The 19,339-nt window shown below is 38.4% G+C and overlaps 1 protein-coding gene across 2 annotated transcripts in view; it reads left to right on the top strand.

The window, feature by feature from the left end:
* OPN3 (opsin 3) overlaps positions 1-19,339 on the top strand; it is a 47,943-nt gene that overhangs the window by 22,334 nt on the left and 6,270 nt on the right. For both annotated transcript variants that reach the window (XM_055323570.1, XM_055323569.1), the window contains exons 2-3: positions 9,849-10,168; positions 16,797-17,048. In XM_055323570.1, the coding sequence (XP_055179545.1) occupies positions 9,849-10,168; positions 16,797-17,048 (572 nt within the window). The remainder of the gene's footprint in view (positions 1-9,848; positions 10,169-16,796; positions 17,049-19,339) is intronic.

Here is a 19,339-nt window from a genome sequence, read left to right as displayed (position 1 = left end):
GCACATGGGCCAGTGGTGGCTGTAGCAGCAGCAGGTGAGCTTTGTGACTATAGCAGAACCACTGCTGCTGGGGAGCGAGGCAGATGGTCATGGCCGGCGCTGGGGAGTGGGGGCTTGCAAGCTGGCTCAAGGAGATCTGGGAAGGCACATGAACTGAATCCAGTCTCAAACCGGCATTTGGTGCAAGAGAGGATAGATGCTGGACAAAGAGGAAAAATATATCAATCAATTAGGAATAGGTCAGAGCAATCACTTGTGGAATGTGAGCCTCCCTGGGAATAATGGGAGGTAGGAGGCACAGAGTTGAACTTGGACATATTTCAAAAGAAAAGCCTTCTGTGAAATGAATATTCAAGGTAGAGGAAAGAGGAGAGAGAAGATGGAGCAAGTATACACTTTCCTAGAGTGGACCAGAGGCAAGGTCCTTGAAGAGGATCATTCTCTGATGCAGCTCTTCTGGGTACATTGGATTATTGTAAGCTCTAGATTGCTGTGTTCAAGAAGTCATTTTGACTAAGTGGTAAAAGCAAAGAAAGTGCATCCTTCCCGTTTTACTTGTGGTGCCCATACCCATTTTATGAGTGCAGTTAGGATTAGGATTTAGAATATCTCAATTCCTGATAAATCCTTCCACCAGACTGTTTTCTGTACTTTGGTCCTGCTGTATTGTGTTATCACAAACCTTCAGTAATAACTGCAGAGCTGTTACTTTATATTCAAACCATTCTTTTGCACTGGGCCTGTAAGCTCTGGTCACAATGGGTATTTCTTGGGTCTTCTCTGATGATGATTATCCATTTTTTTCCCCATCATGATCTATCTTGTTCAATATCCTCCCCTGACAAGCAGACATACGTATAAAGTAAGTTCTAATGAGCTCTTATCCCCAAGACTCTCTTTCCCCCAAAAAACAAACAAACCCTAAAACAGAGGCAAGGTAAACAGTTTGAAACTGGGCTGTCTGTCCAAATGGAGCTACAGGAAGACAAGGAGCCAAGTTTGAAGCCCTAGAAGGTGAGACAGGGGTGCCAATATTGAAAGAATCAGAGATAACATTGGAGAAATGAATCTGGGATGATTTCCAAACTATGCAGATGCCCGAGTTAACGTAGGAGGATAGGACACACAACTGTAGACAAACTCCCCTGTACTTTACCAACAGAATCAACAAGTATTTGCTCCCCACTCCCCTGTGAAAAATTACTAGATTATTAGGGGGAAATGCACTCCCTTGAAACCCTGGTGAAGGGCAGCATGAGCAAGAAAGGACATTACAGTGTGGACATGGTGCACCGTGTGGAGCTAGCCCACAAACTACATGCCAACAGCTGCCTGACGGATTCCCCCTCTTTGGAGGGTTCACAGCCCTTTCGTTCAGGTGATTCCAGTTCTTAATGTACAACAAGCATTTTTGTGGCTAGGTTTCCACGTGGTGGTCAAAACTAAATCTCTGTGTAAGCTGCTTACCTGAAATCATCATAATTTTCTGACCCACAGAGCTGTAGCTTTCACACTGGGCTAGATTTCTGTGGAACCAAGTTTATGTACTAACCCTGAAGAACTGTAACTTTGGGGAACAAATGACTGAAAAATTGAATTTGAAAAGGGGAGGGAAACAGATATGGAAGAAAGAATTATTAACTAGAACTAAGTTTCTGCCATAATTGATAGCTGGTGAATGCCTAAAATATGTGTACTAAAGATCAGGCTTCATTTGGGTGTTTCTGAGAAATGCTCTTATGGATTGAATGGGAACTGGGCTTTCCAGTGGTGGGGGGAACTATTCCAATGAACATGGTCATCTCTGATTTCCTTTAAAACTCTTCAGCTTAAAAGAAATTGAGTTTTAAAAATTACCTTTTCAAGGGGCACTTGGGTGGCTCATTTGGTTCAGTATCCACTCTTGATCCCAGCTCAGGTCTTGGACAGGGAGCCTACTTTAAAAAAAAAAAAAAAATGACCTTGTCGATATATGGTAGGTAACACAGGGATTGTATATGTTTTCTGTAGTGTCCACTTCACTAATACAAATTTTTTTATTCCATTTAGAAAATGAGTCTAGCATAGTATGGAATTTGGAAGCAGATGGATTTGAATATCAGCTCTGTTTTTCATTAGTTTGAGACCTGGGCAAGTTACTTAACCGTCTTTATTTCAGTTTCCCCTACAAAATGGGGATGATAATAGTTTATAAGTGTGTTATAGAGTTGTAAGAATTAAATCAGATAATACAGGCAAATGGCTTAGAATAGTATCTGACACCCAGGAGGTACCACCATGTGTTACTGGGCTGAAATTAGCCTTGTTAATTCAGTAAAAGGGAACAGGAAAGATTACTCAACTAATAAGCAGTGTAAACAAGATTTCAAAGAAGAATTGGTTACTTGCCTAAGAGAATAAGCTGCTTCAAGCATATTAAACATATTATTTTCCTTATTTAATGTTCAAATATGAATAGAGGTCACTAATTAATAAAGAAGTATCTTTATTAAGCAACTTCAAATAGCTTTGTTTCCATTGCTATATGTAGATGAAAGTAATTAAACTGCATGTTTAGAAATCTTCTACAAATCAATACATGTTTCTAAATGAACAAAATTAGAAATTTCTTTGGATGGAGAAAAAGTATATCCACTCAGTTTGCAAGATTTTAATGCCTTATCTGTAAGATTTTATCTGCTACAAGGCTGGTTTAACAGTCCTCTCATTTTATAGGTAGAGAATTTGAAATACAGACAATTCAGTGACTTGTTCAGAATCACCCTGGGGATCCACAGTGAAGTGAACTATCCCCCAGTCATCTTCCCTCCCAAATCCATCTCATCCATTTTCATTCCAAGTCACTGCACCAACCATTCATTGACCCAAGTCAGTAACACAAGACTTCCTTTGATTCTTCATTCATTCTCATGTTTAGCAGAGATTCATGTCCCTAAAATTTATTGGACCCTCCTTGTGTCTCCTCCCAGTGTCACTGTGTTGGTTTCATTCCTCATCATCAGAATGGCATTTCTCTGGTAGGATTCTCAGTAATCAGACTTGTCTCTCCTCACAATCCTTTTTCCACATCAGAGCTGGAGGGAACTTTTCCATAAGGAAAATCTGCAAAAGCAAAATCAAAAGAAAGTAAAACAAAATTCTCTAAAATAGTATAGTAATAGAAGAGAACAGGAACATTTTAATGGACATCCCTGGAGCCCTCAGGATGTATTCCAAACTCCTTGCATGACATTTAAGGGTCTTCCTGGGAGAGTCCCTAGTCTTTCACTTCTCTCTTTCTAGAATTCTCTGCTTCCACAATATTGAATTATTTGCAGGAATCCAAATGGGGCAAGCTCTGTCCCCTCTCCATGTGTTAACATCAGCTGTAATAGGATTGACAGTCATTTCCCTGCTAACCCCTCCTTATTTTTCTGATTAAAATGTATTTAATGTACAAGATTCCCTCAGGTAGTGCCTGCTTCCCAGAGAAAATCATCTGAACTGGGTAATCTTTCTCCTATTATCAGATTTGGAGTTTCTCCTCACACCCCCTTCTCTGGAGTGTGAGCTTCTTGAAGGCATGGACCATTTCATGTTAACTTTTTAATCTAACAGACGGGTATTAACAGGTCTGGAACCTGGTTCTGGCAGTATCTCTTCTAAGCTCTTCTATTTAAACTTGCTTAAGCAGAGTCTAGAAGCTATTCAATGTGGACATCTAGTGGCCAAAGGGGGAAATGACTGTTCTTGAGTATTTGTATATATTTGTATATATTGTTAATACACATATATTTAAGCTTCACATATGTGCCTTCTGTAAAATTTCTATCAGTAATTTTCCCCTGATAAACAACTATAATAATAATAATAATAATAATAATAATAATAGTGCCTTAATATATTACCATCTTACTAAATACATTTGTATTCTCAAGTAATACATATACACATGGCAATGAGAGAGCATTTTGGTACTATTCTTTCTATTTTACTCTGAGCAAATTGAAGTTCATAGATATTAATTAATTTCCCCAAATGATATGTATCTATGTGTAGAAATTGAAATTGAGGGGCACCTGGGTGGCTCAGTAGTTGAGCATCTGCCTTTGGCTCAGGTCGTGATCCCGGAGTGCTGGGATCAAGTCCCGCATGAGACTCCCCGTAAGGAGCCTGCTTTTCCCTCCACCTATGTCTCTGCCTCTCTCTGTGTGTCTCTCATAAATAAATAAATAAATCTTTAGAAAGAAAAGAAATTGAAGCTTAATCCAAGACTGGCCTTATAGATATTGCCCTATTATAAAATTTATCACTCTATTATGATTTCTTTTATAGTTTATCTTTGTCCACTTCCTAGTAAAGTGTCCTGGTATATTGTATGTGCATGATACTGGATTGTTGATAAATGTTCTAAGTGAATGCATAATCATCAAGTTCTATCACAAAGAACTTTCCTTGACTCAAGCTGATGCACAGAGTTAAGGCTTGGATACCCCTTTTTGCTTCCATGCATTTTATATGCTTTATCTTTGGCCTTGAAATATCCTCACCCTTCTCAACTTGATAAACTCCTTTCCATTCATCAATTCAAATACTGCTTTCTCTTATAACCTTCCTCAGTATTTCCCTAGGCAGAAGTCAGTGCTTCCTCAATTGTATCCTTCACCTCCCAGACACAGTTCTGGATAAGCACATGTCACATTCCTGTAATTACTTCTTTACACATCTGTCTTCTCCTCCAGGCTGTGAGATCTCTGTCAGCATGTCAGGCAAAGTGAACAGTGGTGTCAAAGCAGCCAGCTTTGAATGTGACTGGCAGTTTGAGGCATGCCATCTATATCCCAGGGATGCAGCAAGATTAAAGCAGAGTTTCCATAATATGCCAATGAGATTAGTTTTTATAGACTTCTGTCTTCAAATTGGCATATGCATACTGCTTGAGATACAACTCTTCCTAATGGCTATGCAAGGACAATTTTAGGAAAATAAACTCCTAAGTTCTCAACTTAACTTGTATTTTCTCCTAGAAACCAACTCCCTGTAATCCAGACCCTCCCTTTCTCCATAACCCCTCTCCCACATCCCACAGAAAGATACACTCCTTACCTGTCCCAAATCTTATGGTGGGAAATTACCAGGAAGGGGTGGGAAGAAATCCCAGGATGCCAAATTAAAATATTGATGAGGAAGCTGGGGGAGTGAATGACCACTCAGGTGTTTCCAGTTATTTGCTTTTAACAAAGTTGTTAGTTGGTAGATCATTAAATATAATTTTTTTATAATCACCACTCTGTGATTTTTGGTATATAAATTCAGGACAGTTCAAATAATTGAATATGGAGGGTATGTTCATATAATCAATAAGAATTGAATATAACAAAATTCCTTCCATTGCATCTGGATATATGTGTGATAAAGAAATCATTAACTTTATAAATAGGAATAGCAAGAGAATGTATCCTTTAATCTCACATTGGTAATAGTAATTTATGCATAGGTATATTCTTTGTGGTGAAGGAAAGCTACACTGATCACTTTAAGAGATATATTTCTAATTAAGTTTTTCACTTTTAATATTTAAAAAATATTTTGATCAACTAATAGCTCAATCTATAAGATAATTTTTTAAACATTTAGAACCTTGTTATCCAAGAAATTTAAAAATTTCAATTTTTAAGTACATATTTTGTTGAAAATAATAAGGCAAAAAATTTAAAATCTTTCGGCTAATATATTACACTAGAATAAAATTTTTAGGGGAAAAGTTGGATGGAAATGTAAGTTTAAATGATTGATCATTGCTTGTGTGTGGGTCTGTTGATATATATCTGTATGTATACATAGACACATATACATACATATACATATATATATACACATACATAACTTGGGATATAACTATGAAATCACTAACATATTTGTGAATTACTGAATTTATTTGAAAGAGTAAGGTGAGAGTTTTATTTTTAAATGTTTATATTTATATTATGCAACCCTTTATTTATTTTTTTTAATTTTTTTTTTCCGATGCAAACACACGAGGGTTTATTTACAAGCTCAAGCCTGGGTCCAAGTGTATATGCAACCCTTTAAACTTAAGGTGAAAAAATTTAGAATAGCTTTTTAAATATATGGGAGTGCACAGTTTTTTCAGAATTCCATCAAGGAAAGCAATAGGAAAGGAAACTGAAGATTTTTGCTGTGGCCCACAGCCAGCCACAGAAGGCACGGGTAGGTCTGCAGCAGACCTGGTCATGCCTGACCTTTGTGCCTCTTCACACATCTGGAGTCTGACATGCTTGCCAGAATTCCAGGAGCGCTGCTTTGCCTTTGTAGAAATTCCTCCTTCCTTCACCCCTATTCTATCTTTGAAGATCCAACTTAAGTATCTACCTCCTATTGATTCCTTATCCCTGTGAGCCACAGAACTCCCTTTCCTCAAAGAGGGATACTGTATATAGTGTGATTATTATGAGGCCTCACCTACAATGGGCACTCCTTTTGGGGCAGTCCCCTTCCCCTTCCCTGTCCACAGTGTTAAGGAAACAGAGAATTAGGCTCTACTCAAAGTACATGTATGTAATTGCATGTATGTATGAAGTATGTATGAAGTATGAAGTACATGTATGAATTGTATGTATGAAGTAGTTGTAAGACCTGTCATTCACATTCTCCAGCTTACAGCAAATAATTTTGACTCAGGCAAGACCAAGTCTTGAGTAAATAAGTGTTGTTAAGAGGAAAAAAAAAATGTAGTTTAAGTCTGCTCAAATGGGTTACCCTAGAAGACTAAGTCAGTCTGACTAATAAGCTTGCCATTTATTCCTGTGCAGTCGGGAAGGCCTGAGAAATTCAGGGACCATCCTAACCGGTTATGGTACTGAATGTCACCAGCTGAATTCACGCACTGGAAACTCATCATGCTTGCTATGATATAGGCATAGTCAAAAAGTGTATTATACTTAAAAAATCTCTTACCTCTTTGACCTAAACAATAAGAGGAAAAACTCACCACACTTCTACACCCTGATGGATCCTCCCTCACATCTCTGCACTGTCTCTCTCCTGGATAGCATGCGACTAATTTATTTGTTTGACTTGATTACATGATCTCTCTTATCCAGTGGACTGTCAGTTCTAGGAGGTGCTTGTGTCACTCGTGTACCTACTTGCTAGCACACTGATTGACACATATAGATAAGCAATAAATAGTTACTGGATAAATGAAAAAAAGAATGAATGACAACTAAAATTATCCTGCCTTATTGCTTTAATAATAAGGGCTTATTTATTTATCTGTAGGGTATACTGGGATTTGCAAATACAACATATTTGCAGCGAGTTTGTCCCTAAGAAGAATTAAATCATATTCAAGGTAAATTAACTAAAAGTTGAAGGCCAAAAACTATATTTTAACATTTAAAAGTAACTATATAATTGCCGTTATATTTGATAAGAATGTAAACTACATAAAACCAACACTAATCTCATTAGAGTCTCATTATGCTACTATCTTTAGGTTTTTGGTTTCCCTCTGGGAAAATTATCAGTTAAAGTAATGACAGTATCACTCTTTAGGTAAAAATTTAGTGAGGTGAAAGTTGATGCTTAGTTCTGAAGGCAGCATATCCAACTTGATATTTTCCTTGCCTTCAGAATTACTTAATATAATCTGAATGTAAGTCCATTATTTTTTTTGTAAGTCCATTATTTGTTGCTATAGCACTACTTCCTGAAATATTTCCTTCTACCATATTCCAAAACCCTGTCTTCTTCCAGTCACTTACGTATTTATTAAATATTCATGTATTCAATGAACATTTATTGAATACCACAGGCATCAGACACGGGGAATTATGGTGCTCCCCTCCCCATCAAATAACAAATCTGTCCTGGTTTATAAATGAATATTATCTGTATTCTGCCAAAGGCTTTTTGAATCTAGAATCTCTTCATTTCACACCATTACAGTGAAAATTTTATAATGCGAAGGAATTTTCAATTTTATGAAAACAAAACTAAAGTCTAAAGATATTGTATGAATTGCCAAAGTCACAGAGCTATTTAGTGGGGAGCTGGGATCACTCCAGGCTTCCTGGAGCCCCACTCCCACACTTCTACCTACTTATCTGGCACAGGTCTTATTTTCATTCTCTGTTAGAATCACTTTTTCTACAGTCTATCTTGATTCACTCATTCAACAAATATTTATGCCAGTGTGTTGTGGGGTGCTCACAATTTCATTTTCTCTCCAACTTCTGCTCATGACACCTCATAGATTTAATCTCTGTTAATGTCATCACTCTCAACCCATCACATAGGTTAGAGATATCCAACTTATTCTTGACTCCTTTCTCTCCCTCCCTCTTCACATTCAATAAGCTGATGGGTCTTGTTGATATTAATCACCAAATGTTCCTGGAATCCAGACTTTGCCATTCATATCTTTAAAAGTACTCTAATTCAGGCCCCGTCATTCATGCTTGGATGACTGTAGTAGCCCTCAAACTGGTCTCCATGCACTGGTCTGGGATGGGAGTTCTATACCACTGCAGGAATGAGTATTTTTTCAGAGTAAAAAGGAGGAGGAGGAGGAGGAAGAAGAGAACTGTTGTCACTTCACACTTAGAAAACATGACAGTAACAGGTTTATAATTCATCATTTTATACAGGAAAAGTGGTTTTAGTTTTGTTTTTTAAAGAACAAAGAAACAAAAACCTTTAGCAAGATATCAAAAGCCTTTCTCCAATGGCCTCATTGGCTCCTTCTTATTATTTCTTAAAATATTTTATTTATTTATTTATTTATTTATTTATTTATTTATTTATTTATTTATTTATTTATTTATTTAACAGAGATAGAGTGAGAAGAAGCAAGGGGAATGGATGTAGGACTTGATCCCAGGCCCCAGGGATCATGACCTGAGCTGAAGGCAGTTGCTTCATGGACTGAGCCACCCAGGTGCCCTTCATCACTCCTTCTAACCTCCTTCTTTATATCCTCTAAGCCCTGGTACCTCTGAATCCTGCCAATTTTAGACCCTTACATGGTCTCCATGCTCTGGTACATAATTCTTAATTATTCCTGGAATGCTGCTCCAGCCTGGTTCACAAAGGCCCCCCGTTCTGTGACTCCCACGATGCATTTACACCTCCCACCTCTTACTGTTGTTTCCACAACTGGGTTCCCTCCAAGCATCTAGATTTCTGCATTTCTGTTATCCCTAAACCTCTGGTGTTGGCAAAGAGACTGGCACACAACTGTAGATGCTCAACAGAAACTTGTTGAGTGAATAAATTACTCTCTGGAAAGAGACAGGGAAATAAATAATGTTGTTTAAGTATACACAGAGAAGTCCTCACTACCTTGTCAGCAATCTTGCTCGAGAACAATTCATAGGCTGACATCTGCTTAGTAGAAAGGCTAACCCAGGCCCCTGCATACTTTTACCTTAACTTTGTCAGTTCACCCTTTTGAAACCCACTTCAGTTTCACCTTTAATCCTGAGTCAGACACAACTGAGAAAAGGTCAAATCAAATGAGACTCAGTGACTCTGTTGACTCTCTTCAGAGTTTCTCTCTGGCAGAAAGTTTAACACAGTAGCTGTATCATTGGGGCGGTGCTGGCTTTACGGCTTTTATTTTTGTCCTGCTGCAATCCATCTGCCATTTGTTTTCTTTTCTGGGTAAATGTGTTTCCAATAAAAGTTCCTGGGGACTGTGAGGCATTATTCCTCTTAGATATGTCACTCTTAGAGCACCTTGCTAGTTCCAGACACTCTAAAATATCTCCAGTGGACAGCGTATCCTCTGTTCTGTCCATCTGCCCCTGTGCCATGTTATACTGTCCCACTTTCTCTTCTTACAGGGATCGTTTCCATTACCACCCTAACCGTGCTGGCCTATGAACGTTATATTCGCGTGGTCCATGCCAGAGTGATCAATTTTTCCTGGGCCTGGAGGGCCATTACCTACATCTGGCTGTACTCACTGGCATGGTCAGGAGCGCCTCTGCTGGGCTGGAACAGGTACATCCTGGATGTACATGGACTAGGCTGCACTGTGGACTGGAAATCCAAGGATGCCAACGACTCTTTCTTTGTGCTTTTCTTATTTCTTGGCTGTCTGGTGGTGCCCGTGGGCGTCATAGTGCATTGCTATGGCCATATTCTCTATTCCATTCGAATGGTAAGTTGAAACTGCAAATGCCCCTCCCCTAAACCCTTTTCAGGGTGGAAAATTCTGTGTGGAAGAGAATCAAACTCTTCCTACACGATTAGTGGTTGTCTGCAACTAGAACAGTTCTAGGGACTTCCCACTCGATAAAATTGTGCACTGAGTCACTCTCTAAAAGACCAATGAAGAATAACATCTACTCTTTCTTTGCCACTCTCTAAACCACAAGGAGGAAGGAAAGGTATTCTAGACAGACAAAATCAGTAACAACCAAGAACACCTGCATTCTCTAGCACTCTTAGAATTAAAGAACTCTAACCAAGGAAATTCCACACTTCCCATAATTTTATTCATTCAAAGGTCACATAAACCCATGAGAGCTTAGTGCCCATATTTTGTCCGGAAATCACTTCTGAATCGTAAAGCACAAGAACAGACCATAAGCAGGTTTCCCATTGAGTGCTAGCAAGGAGTCTAGAGTGGCAGTGTGGGGCACACTCCACATGCCAGTCTCCTGCTTTGGCCATATATGTTTTCCTTGCTCACTCACTGTGTCTTCCTGTTTGTGTCTTCCTTCTTGAGAACCTCTGCTCATCCGTCTCCTGTGCACTCTGCTAAGCGCTTACCTTCTAACTTCCACCTTTAAAAAAAAAAAAGTCAAACTTGGCCACATGCATCACTTTAAATCATTACCCACTGCCCTCAACTTCCACATTTGAACTTACTTCAAACACCTATTTTGTAAAAATAAAAATAAAAAAATCCCCACATCAATCTAATGATTGTTTTTACCCATGCCTGTAGTCAAGCTACAAAGAGGAGCTGGAGGAAAGTCCCTCCCCTGCCCTGCCCCAGATTCCCAGTGTCCATACCCAGATGTACTCTCATCAGTGTTTAGCACGTTTGGATCCCTAGATGGTCCACTCTCACTACAAATCCTCAGTGCTCATTTTAATCTCTTGTCCTATCCCCCATTCATTCTAACCAAATAATCATGCTTATTTATTGGGCAAAAGAAAACCATTATCAAGAAATTTCTCAATTCCCTGTCCCTCTTTATATAATCCTCTCTGTTCAGGCTCATTCTTAGGTCTCTCTCTTCAGTTATGGGGTCATGGAAGAGATCTTAGGACCAAGCTGACCCTAGATTCTGCTTTTCCCCCCAATCCCATTCTCTGCCCTAGGGACTGCTCTTAAATAATAGTTTCCTCTTTAAATCACATCTCCAATCTCTCTCTTACCTCTGCCTCCTTCTCTTTAGCTAATTTAATACAAAAGCAAAATCTACTTTTGACTCCCTCTGGCTATCAATTTATTGCTCTCCTCACTGGGGCTGGGCCGCTCAAAGAACCATTGGTGGTTTTGATGCTATATTACCACTCAATAAGCATTCATTTGGCCAATATTTTTGAGCGTATAGAATGCACCAATTACTTACTATTATGAGCTGAATGTTTCTGTCTCCCAAAAATTTATATATGGAAGCCTTAACCCCCAAATGATGGTATTGGAGATGGGGTCTTTGGGAGGTGATTAGTGTCATATGATGTCATCAGAGTGGGGTTCTCATGATGAGATCAGTGCTCTTATAAGAGGAGGAACAAAGACCAGTGGCTCTCTCTCTTCTCTGTGTCTCTTTCTCCCTCCCTCCATCTATCTCTCCATCCCTCCCTCCAACTCTCTTTCCACCATATGAGTACACAGAGAGAAGGAGCAATCTCAAAGCCAAGAAAAGACGTCTCATACTGAAACCTACCTTGCTGACACCTTGACCTTAGATTTCTCAGCTTCCAGATTTGTGAGAAATACATTTCTGTTGTCTGAGGCACTCAGTCATATTGTTATGGAAGCTCATCCTAAGACATTTACTAAGCTCTGAGGGTACAATGTATCTAAGATATAGCCCCTACTTCAAAGAGTTTGTAGTTCAATAAATTTCACCTAACATATATTTCCTCAACTCATTGCAAATTGGAGCCTCCTTCCTTAAACACACTGTCATAGAAACATCCACCATTAAGGCAATCGATGATCTCTCAAGTGTTAGATCCAGTGGATACATTTCTCTCTCTTTTTTCTTTTCTGGCATCCGTGGCATTTGACACTTGTGGCATTATTAACAACTTCCACTGAATTGTGTTTTTCTCCTCTGTTTCTAGGACCCCATTCTCTCCTATTGCTGTTGCTGACTTTCTGGCCCATCTTCTTGGTCTCTGCCAAGGGAGGCTTCTGGTGGGCCTCCCAGCATTCTGAGGGTGTAGATCTTTTCTCATACTACACACTGGCCTTAGGCATCTCATATGCTCTTAGGATTTCCCCTTCTGATGATAGGTTGGTGACTTTGGAATCTCTATGACCCAGGGTGTTCTGACCTGTCAGTTCCCAAGGTCAGATGCCTGTTGCACACCTCCACTGGAATGGCCCCCAGACTTCTCAGATTCTATGTGCATAAAGACAAATTGGTCATCTTTCCCCCCAGATCTGCTACTCCTCCATTCCCTTTCTCAGTGATTGGTCACTATGCCTCAGCCAGAAATGAGAAAGTAATATTTGACTATTCCTCATCCATGTTTCCCCCTACACTCAACCAATTATCTATTTTCATCTATTCAACCTTCTATTTTTCATTATATCCTTTTCCTCCTTCTCCTGTTGCCACAGGCTGAATTCAAAAGGACCTTAGTTTTTCTTTCTTTATTCTTTCTTTCTTCTAATCCATTTTCTCCGTACTTCCATCAGAGTAATTGTTCTCAAATGCAAATTTTCTCCTATCACCGCCCAGCTTAAAATCCTTTAGAGGTTCCTCTGCTTTGATGATTAAAAATAAAGCCTCTAAGTGTGACTACCAAGGTCCTGCATGGTCATCTCTTGTCTGTGTGTCCAGCTTTATTTCTTCACATGCCTTCCCTGTTGTCACCTCAGGCTCCAGTCAAGTGCAATATTTCTTGTTCACAGATCTTGACACGTGTACTTTTACCACTTTATCATAGCATACTTCCTGTCCATGGAACACTCTGTCCTTCCTCTTTACTTGGCTGCCTCCTGCTCGCCACAGAAGGCTGAGCTCCATATCTTCTTGACTTTACCTATGTCTGAATCCATTACCCATCCTATATATTCCCATAGCCCTCTTTGGTCATCTCCCTCATGACATGTATCACCTATGAAAGCAGTCTGTGTGCCTGTTGCCCTCAACATACAGTGAATTCCTTAAAAGCAGAGACCCAGTCTTATTTATCTTTTTTACTTATAGTTGGAACAGTACTTTCATACAATAGTTGATCAGAGATTATTTTTGGAATGAGTTGTACCACTTTGTGTGCACAGGAAGGGGAAGTGGTACAAGTGTGATGAGATTTGACACTAGACCACAATATTCTCCACTCATAATCTGGTGACACCAGTACTTCTCTTTACTTATCCAGAGGGGTCACTTGTAGCAGTGATCAAGACATAGCTTTTCATATGAGAAGAGGACTCAGAGTAAAGTTTTTGAAAATCTACAGGTGTCTAGATCAATAAGCACTATTTATATAGGCAGAGAACACTTTTTATGGAGAATGCTGGGGGATTTGTTTTAAGTGGTTCATCCTTTAGAACAAATTAAACTGTGCATATGCTTTTGCTTCATCCATAGAAATTTTGAAAAAGACCCACAAATCATTGAATAAATAGGGTGAAGTAGAGCTCTTTATTTGGAAAATGTTGAAAGAACAGAATAAAGGAATAGAGAATGATAAAACAGAGAGGCTAAAAGAGATAAATGAAAAATAATGAAAACTTCACATATACAAATCCAAATAATCCAAAATGTTAGTCAGAACTGTATCCTTATATCAAGAAGAAACTGGGCTTTCCCAGCCTAATATTTCCTTAAATTAACTTCGCTAGCATGCATGTAATTCCAAGATGATAAATGAGTGCTCTACTATTATAAATGGTGAGAGGATGGGGATTGAATTGCCCAGAAAGTGTAGAGACTGTGGGGGCCCTTGATGGTGGGGAATTGGGCTGATGATTGAGCCCAATTGAGCTGATTGAGCTGTGGTTATATTACTCATTAACTGAAACTCTGAGGAGCCTAAAATCATGATTTCAAATATTCTTTATTATCTTAAAAGTACAAATGCAGGTAAGTATGTTATTTTCAAATATAACTCAAATGTAAATAAATATTTAATCTTGAACATAATCCCTCAAAGTCATGTGTGTAGAACTGGGACCCAATTTCTGTTAGGTCTAATTCATTTGAACCTCCTTTAATCTTGACTCTTAGAGGAAGTAATTGATTGCTTAATGTCACACAGGGGGCAAAAGTGGTGAATCTGGAATATGGGCCCAGACCTAATTCCAAATTGAAAGCTTTTACTACAACTCCGCAACACTTCTAAAAACTCTAGGGAAAATCTCCCACCCCCCAAAAAATGCTGTTCTGAAAATAGAATAATATCCTATCACATTAAATAAAATTTATTTTAAATAAATTTTTAAAAAATAGAATTGCAGGGACGCCTGGGTGGCTCAGCAGTTGAGCACCTGCCCCTGGCTCAGGGCATGATCCGCAGTCTCAGGATGGAGTCCTATGTCGGGCTCCCTGCCTGAACTCTGCGTCTCCCTCTGCCTACGTCTCTGCCTTTCTCTCTCTGTGTCTTTCATGAATAAATAAAATCTTAAAAAAATAGAATTGCACACATAGATAATAATATCTGACTTTGCAACCATGCCTGTACATCCCCTCTACTCTAAAGAAATTCAATCATTTTAATTATCCATATTTTCTTCTATTCTGTAAATATGAATATGTGATTCTACTAAGAATATAGTTTCTTTTATTTTTTTTTGAGATTTTATTTATTTATTCATGAGACACACACAGAGAGAGAGAGAGAGAGAGAGAGAGAGAGAGAGAGGCAGAGACACAGGCAGAGGGAGAAGCAGGCTCCATGCAGGGAGCCCGACGTGGGACTCGATCCGATCCAGGGTCTCCAGGATCACGCCCTGGGCTGAAGGCTCAGCGCTAAACAGCTGAGCCACCCAGGCTGCCCAGAATATAGTTCCTTAATATAATTTTAGATTATATCAATAATTTAACTATCAATTCAAATATACTTTTAAATACTATAAGCACATGTTCTACCTGATTTATTATTACCTTGGAATTTTTTCCTTAATTTTTATGATAATGCTAGAAATAAAAGGAACACTTAGAGTTTGTTAAAATAAAATTTATAATAAATTTTATTATAAAGCTCCCAGTTTAAAATTATATACTAAGTACAATCAGTATCCAAGATATCTTATTTTAAATATACAAAGCATTGGTATTTTTGTAGCAAAATTAGCTTTTTAGAGTGGTCAGAAATAACCATTTTATTTAAGAACATACTTTTGATGTAGAGGAATATTATCCATTTCCCCTTACTAACAAGTATATCATAGAAGGAACTTCTAAAGAGCATTTGTCTGAGACACCCAAACAACTTCCAGACTATATGCCATTATTTCTTAGTGCTTAATAGGGACAAATTAAGAGCTGAGTTTATAGGAATGTGGCTACAAGTCTTCTCTGCAGCTCAGCCCTGATAAAACCAAACACAAGCAAGGCCCCATCAAATCCCACTTTGTAGTCGTTAGCTGTGAGTTGGAAGTCACCATAGTTTCCAGCAAGAATTCATTTAGGAATTAAATTTCATCGAGACCAGCTTAACTTTGCAGAACTGATAGCACATATTTGCTGCCTGGTTTGAGATGTTGAGAATTATGGTCTGGGTAAGTGTTTCCAGGACTATGGAGAAACTGTTTCCAATTTATCAGGACTCTTTTGGGCTATCTTTAGTGACTGGAAGATCTAGGCGAAATAATTTATTTTATTCTTTTTTATACAGATTTTATATATTTATTTTATATATATATATATATATATATATATATATATATATATATATATATATAGAGAGAGAGAGAGAGAGAGAGAGAGAGAGAGAGAGCGCGCAGTGATCAGGGGGAGGGGCAGAGGGAGAGAGAGAATCCCAAGCCTACTACACACTAGGTGAGAGCCCAATGGGGTGGGGTAGGGGGGCTCAATCTCACAATTGCAAAATCATGACTTAAGCTGAAATCAAGTCTGATGCCCAATCAACTGAGCCACTCAGGTGCCCCCATTTTATTCTTCTTTAAATAAATTGGAAAGCAGGGCACCTGGGTGGCTCAGCGGTTGAGCATCTGCCTTCGGCTCAGCGTGTGATCCCCAGGTCAAGGAATCGATTCCCATATGAGGCCTACTTCTCTCTCTACCTATGTCTCTGCCTCTCTCTCTGCGTCTATCATGAATAAATAAATAAAATATTTTTAAGTCAATTTAAAAATAAATAAAATTAATTGGAAAACATTAAAAATTGCTAAAGGATCGAAGAGGCTCAGTGGCTCAAGGTACTATGTTAAAGATGCATAGACTGAGACCCAAAGAGATTAATCTGGCTGGGACCAGCTGCAGATTCTTGGATCAGGAATTGCCCCAAGGTACTTGTTGAGTTGTCCTTCCACTAAGGTGGGCCCTGGAATATTGTCTGAATACCTATCATCAAAACAACATGAGGAAAGGGTTCTTTCATTTTCAATTCTTTCTTTCTCCTTTCCGCAGCTTCGTTGTGTTGAAGATCTTCAGACAATTCAAGTGATTAAGATTTTAAGATATGAAAAGAAGGTGGCCAAAATGTGCTTTTTAATGATATTTATCTTCCTTATCTTTTGGATGCCTTATATTGTGATCTGTTTCTTGGTGGTTAATGGTTATGGACACCTGGTCACGCCAACAGTATCTATTGTTTCATATCTTTTTGCTAAATCAAGCACTGTATATAATCCGGTTATTTATATCATCATGATCAGAAAGGTAAGCATGGTACAAAACACATTATTTTCACCATGTAGATGTGGTTGTTGGAAAATACACTTTTATAGAGATTAATCAGAACAGCTTCAATGATAAAAACCTAAATCAAGAATTTTAAAGGAAAATAAAGGACTCAGGAATAATATATTCTCAAAGAAAATAATAACAATTCTAAGATCTACCAAAAGATCTTATTAAGTAAAATTCTATTAAAATTAATATTTAATTCATCAGGAAACACATCTAGTGAAAATAATAGCCAAGAAGTTAATAATTTGCTTAAAATTCTTACTGTATTATGGAAGTTATAGCCATTATCTTCGCAAAAATACCATAAGATAGGCATTAATATTATTTATGTATTTATGAATTATAACACAGGTTCAAAAAACTTAAATGACTTACCTGATCAAGGAATTGTTGGTGCCTGGATTCCATCCTAGTTTGCTTGAATACCAAAGTCCATGCTCAAAGCTCCCTGCTTAGGGTTGCAGTTACCATTATTCACATGCCATTGCCAGTGTTTAGCTCAAATTAATTCCATAAACTCCTCTAGATCTAATGGGAAGCTTATTATCTGTTTTTGTGGTAGAAAGGTTTTGACTCAGGTTCAAAAAACTTAAATGACTTACCTGATCAAGGAATTGTTGGTGCCTGGATTCCATCCTAGTTTGCTTGAATACCAAAGTCCATGCTCAAAGCTCCCTGCTTAGGGTTGCAGTTACCATTATTCACATGCCATTGCCAGTGTTTAGCTCAAATTAATTCCATAAACTCCTCTAGATCTAATGGGAAGCTTATTATCTGTTTTTGTGGTAGAAAGGTTTTGACTTGATGTCAGTCATGACTATGAGAGCCCCCATTATGATTGCTGTCAAGCTAAGTTTCTGTTTCAAAGTTTAAAGATAAGAATTTAAAAGTTATGAATAATATTCTATTCTATTGGAATTTTTTTATTTTTTAAAAGATTTTATTTACTTACTAGGGAGAGAGTGATAGAGCACAAGTGGGGGGGAGGATCAGAGGGAGAGGGAGAAGCAGACTCCCTGCTGAGAAGGGAGCCCTCATGGGGCTTGATCCCAGGATCCCAGAATCATGACCTGAGCCAAAGGTAGACATCTAACCAAGTGAGCCACCCAGGCACCCTTATTTTTATTTTTTAAGAGTTATTTATTTATTTATTTATTTATTTATTTATTTATTTATTTATTTTAGAGAGAGAGAGCACAAGAGTGAGGGGCAGAGGGAGAGAAAGGGGCAGAGGGAGGGAGAATCTCAAGCAGGCTCTGCTCTGCCAGGGAGGGCCCAACTCCAGGCTCAATCTCACAATCCTGAGATCATGAACTGAGTAGAAAGCAAGGGTCAGATGCTCAACCAACAGTGCTACCCAGGAAAAAGTAACAGGTCATACTACTAACAGCCAATAATAGCTGCTTTGGCTACTAATGCTCAAGAGTTTGGAATAAGACCATTTTCTTAATTAACCTTATAATGTTCACCGCTAAATCTCCCTCTTATTTATTTATTTATTTATTTATTTATTTATTTATTTATTTATTTATGATAGTCACAGAGAGAGAGAGAGAGAGAGAGGCAGAGACACAGGCAGAGGGAGAAACAGGCTCCACGCACCGGGAGCCCGACGTGGGATTCGATCCTGGGTCTCCAGGATAGCGCCCTGGGCCAAAAGCAGGAACCAAACCGCTGCGCCACCCAGGGATCCCCCTCTTCTTCTTTTTTTAATTTTTTTTAATTGAAGTTCAATTGCCAACATATAGCATAACACCCAGTGCTCATTTCCCCCTCATTGCCCATCACCCAGTCACCCCAACCCCCTGCCCAAATCTCCCTCTTCTTACTTTCATATAGCTTTAATCTCTATTCACTGATGGTATTTCTTTCTCTTTAATATTGCTGTCATTATTTATCTGTTTACTTAAAACCAGAGAATTTTAACTTAGAGTCCTTAAAACCTGAAAATTACTTGAATTGGCTTCAGGAGAGCCATAAGAATCCTTGAAACTGGTCTTAACACTTTTTAGGAATATGCACATGTGCATTTTTCTAGCAAGATAGTTTGTAACTTTAATTTTCTGAATACAAGTGTAAGACCTCCATATTTTAAGAACTACCACTTCAACAGGCAAATAATTACATTTTAAATATATTACCTAACAGTTATTTTTTGTGTTCTTTCTCTGGGCCAGTGGGCCATGTGTCAGTTCTTTTAAAACTTTACTATATATACACCGTACCAGGAGAGTTTGTAAACAAAGTGCATATTCAGATTT

The sequence above is a fragment of the Nyctereutes procyonoides genome, unplaced genomic scaffold, assembly GCF_905146905.1.
Source record: "Nyctereutes procyonoides isolate TBG_1078 unplaced genomic scaffold, NYPRO_anot_genome, whole genome shotgun sequence".
Taxonomy (NCBI): Eukaryota; Metazoa; Chordata; class Mammalia; order Carnivora; family Canidae; genus Nyctereutes; species Nyctereutes procyonoides.
The sequence above is the reverse complement of the archived record's forward strand: the minus strand, read 5'-3'. Positions and strand labels throughout refer to the sequence as shown.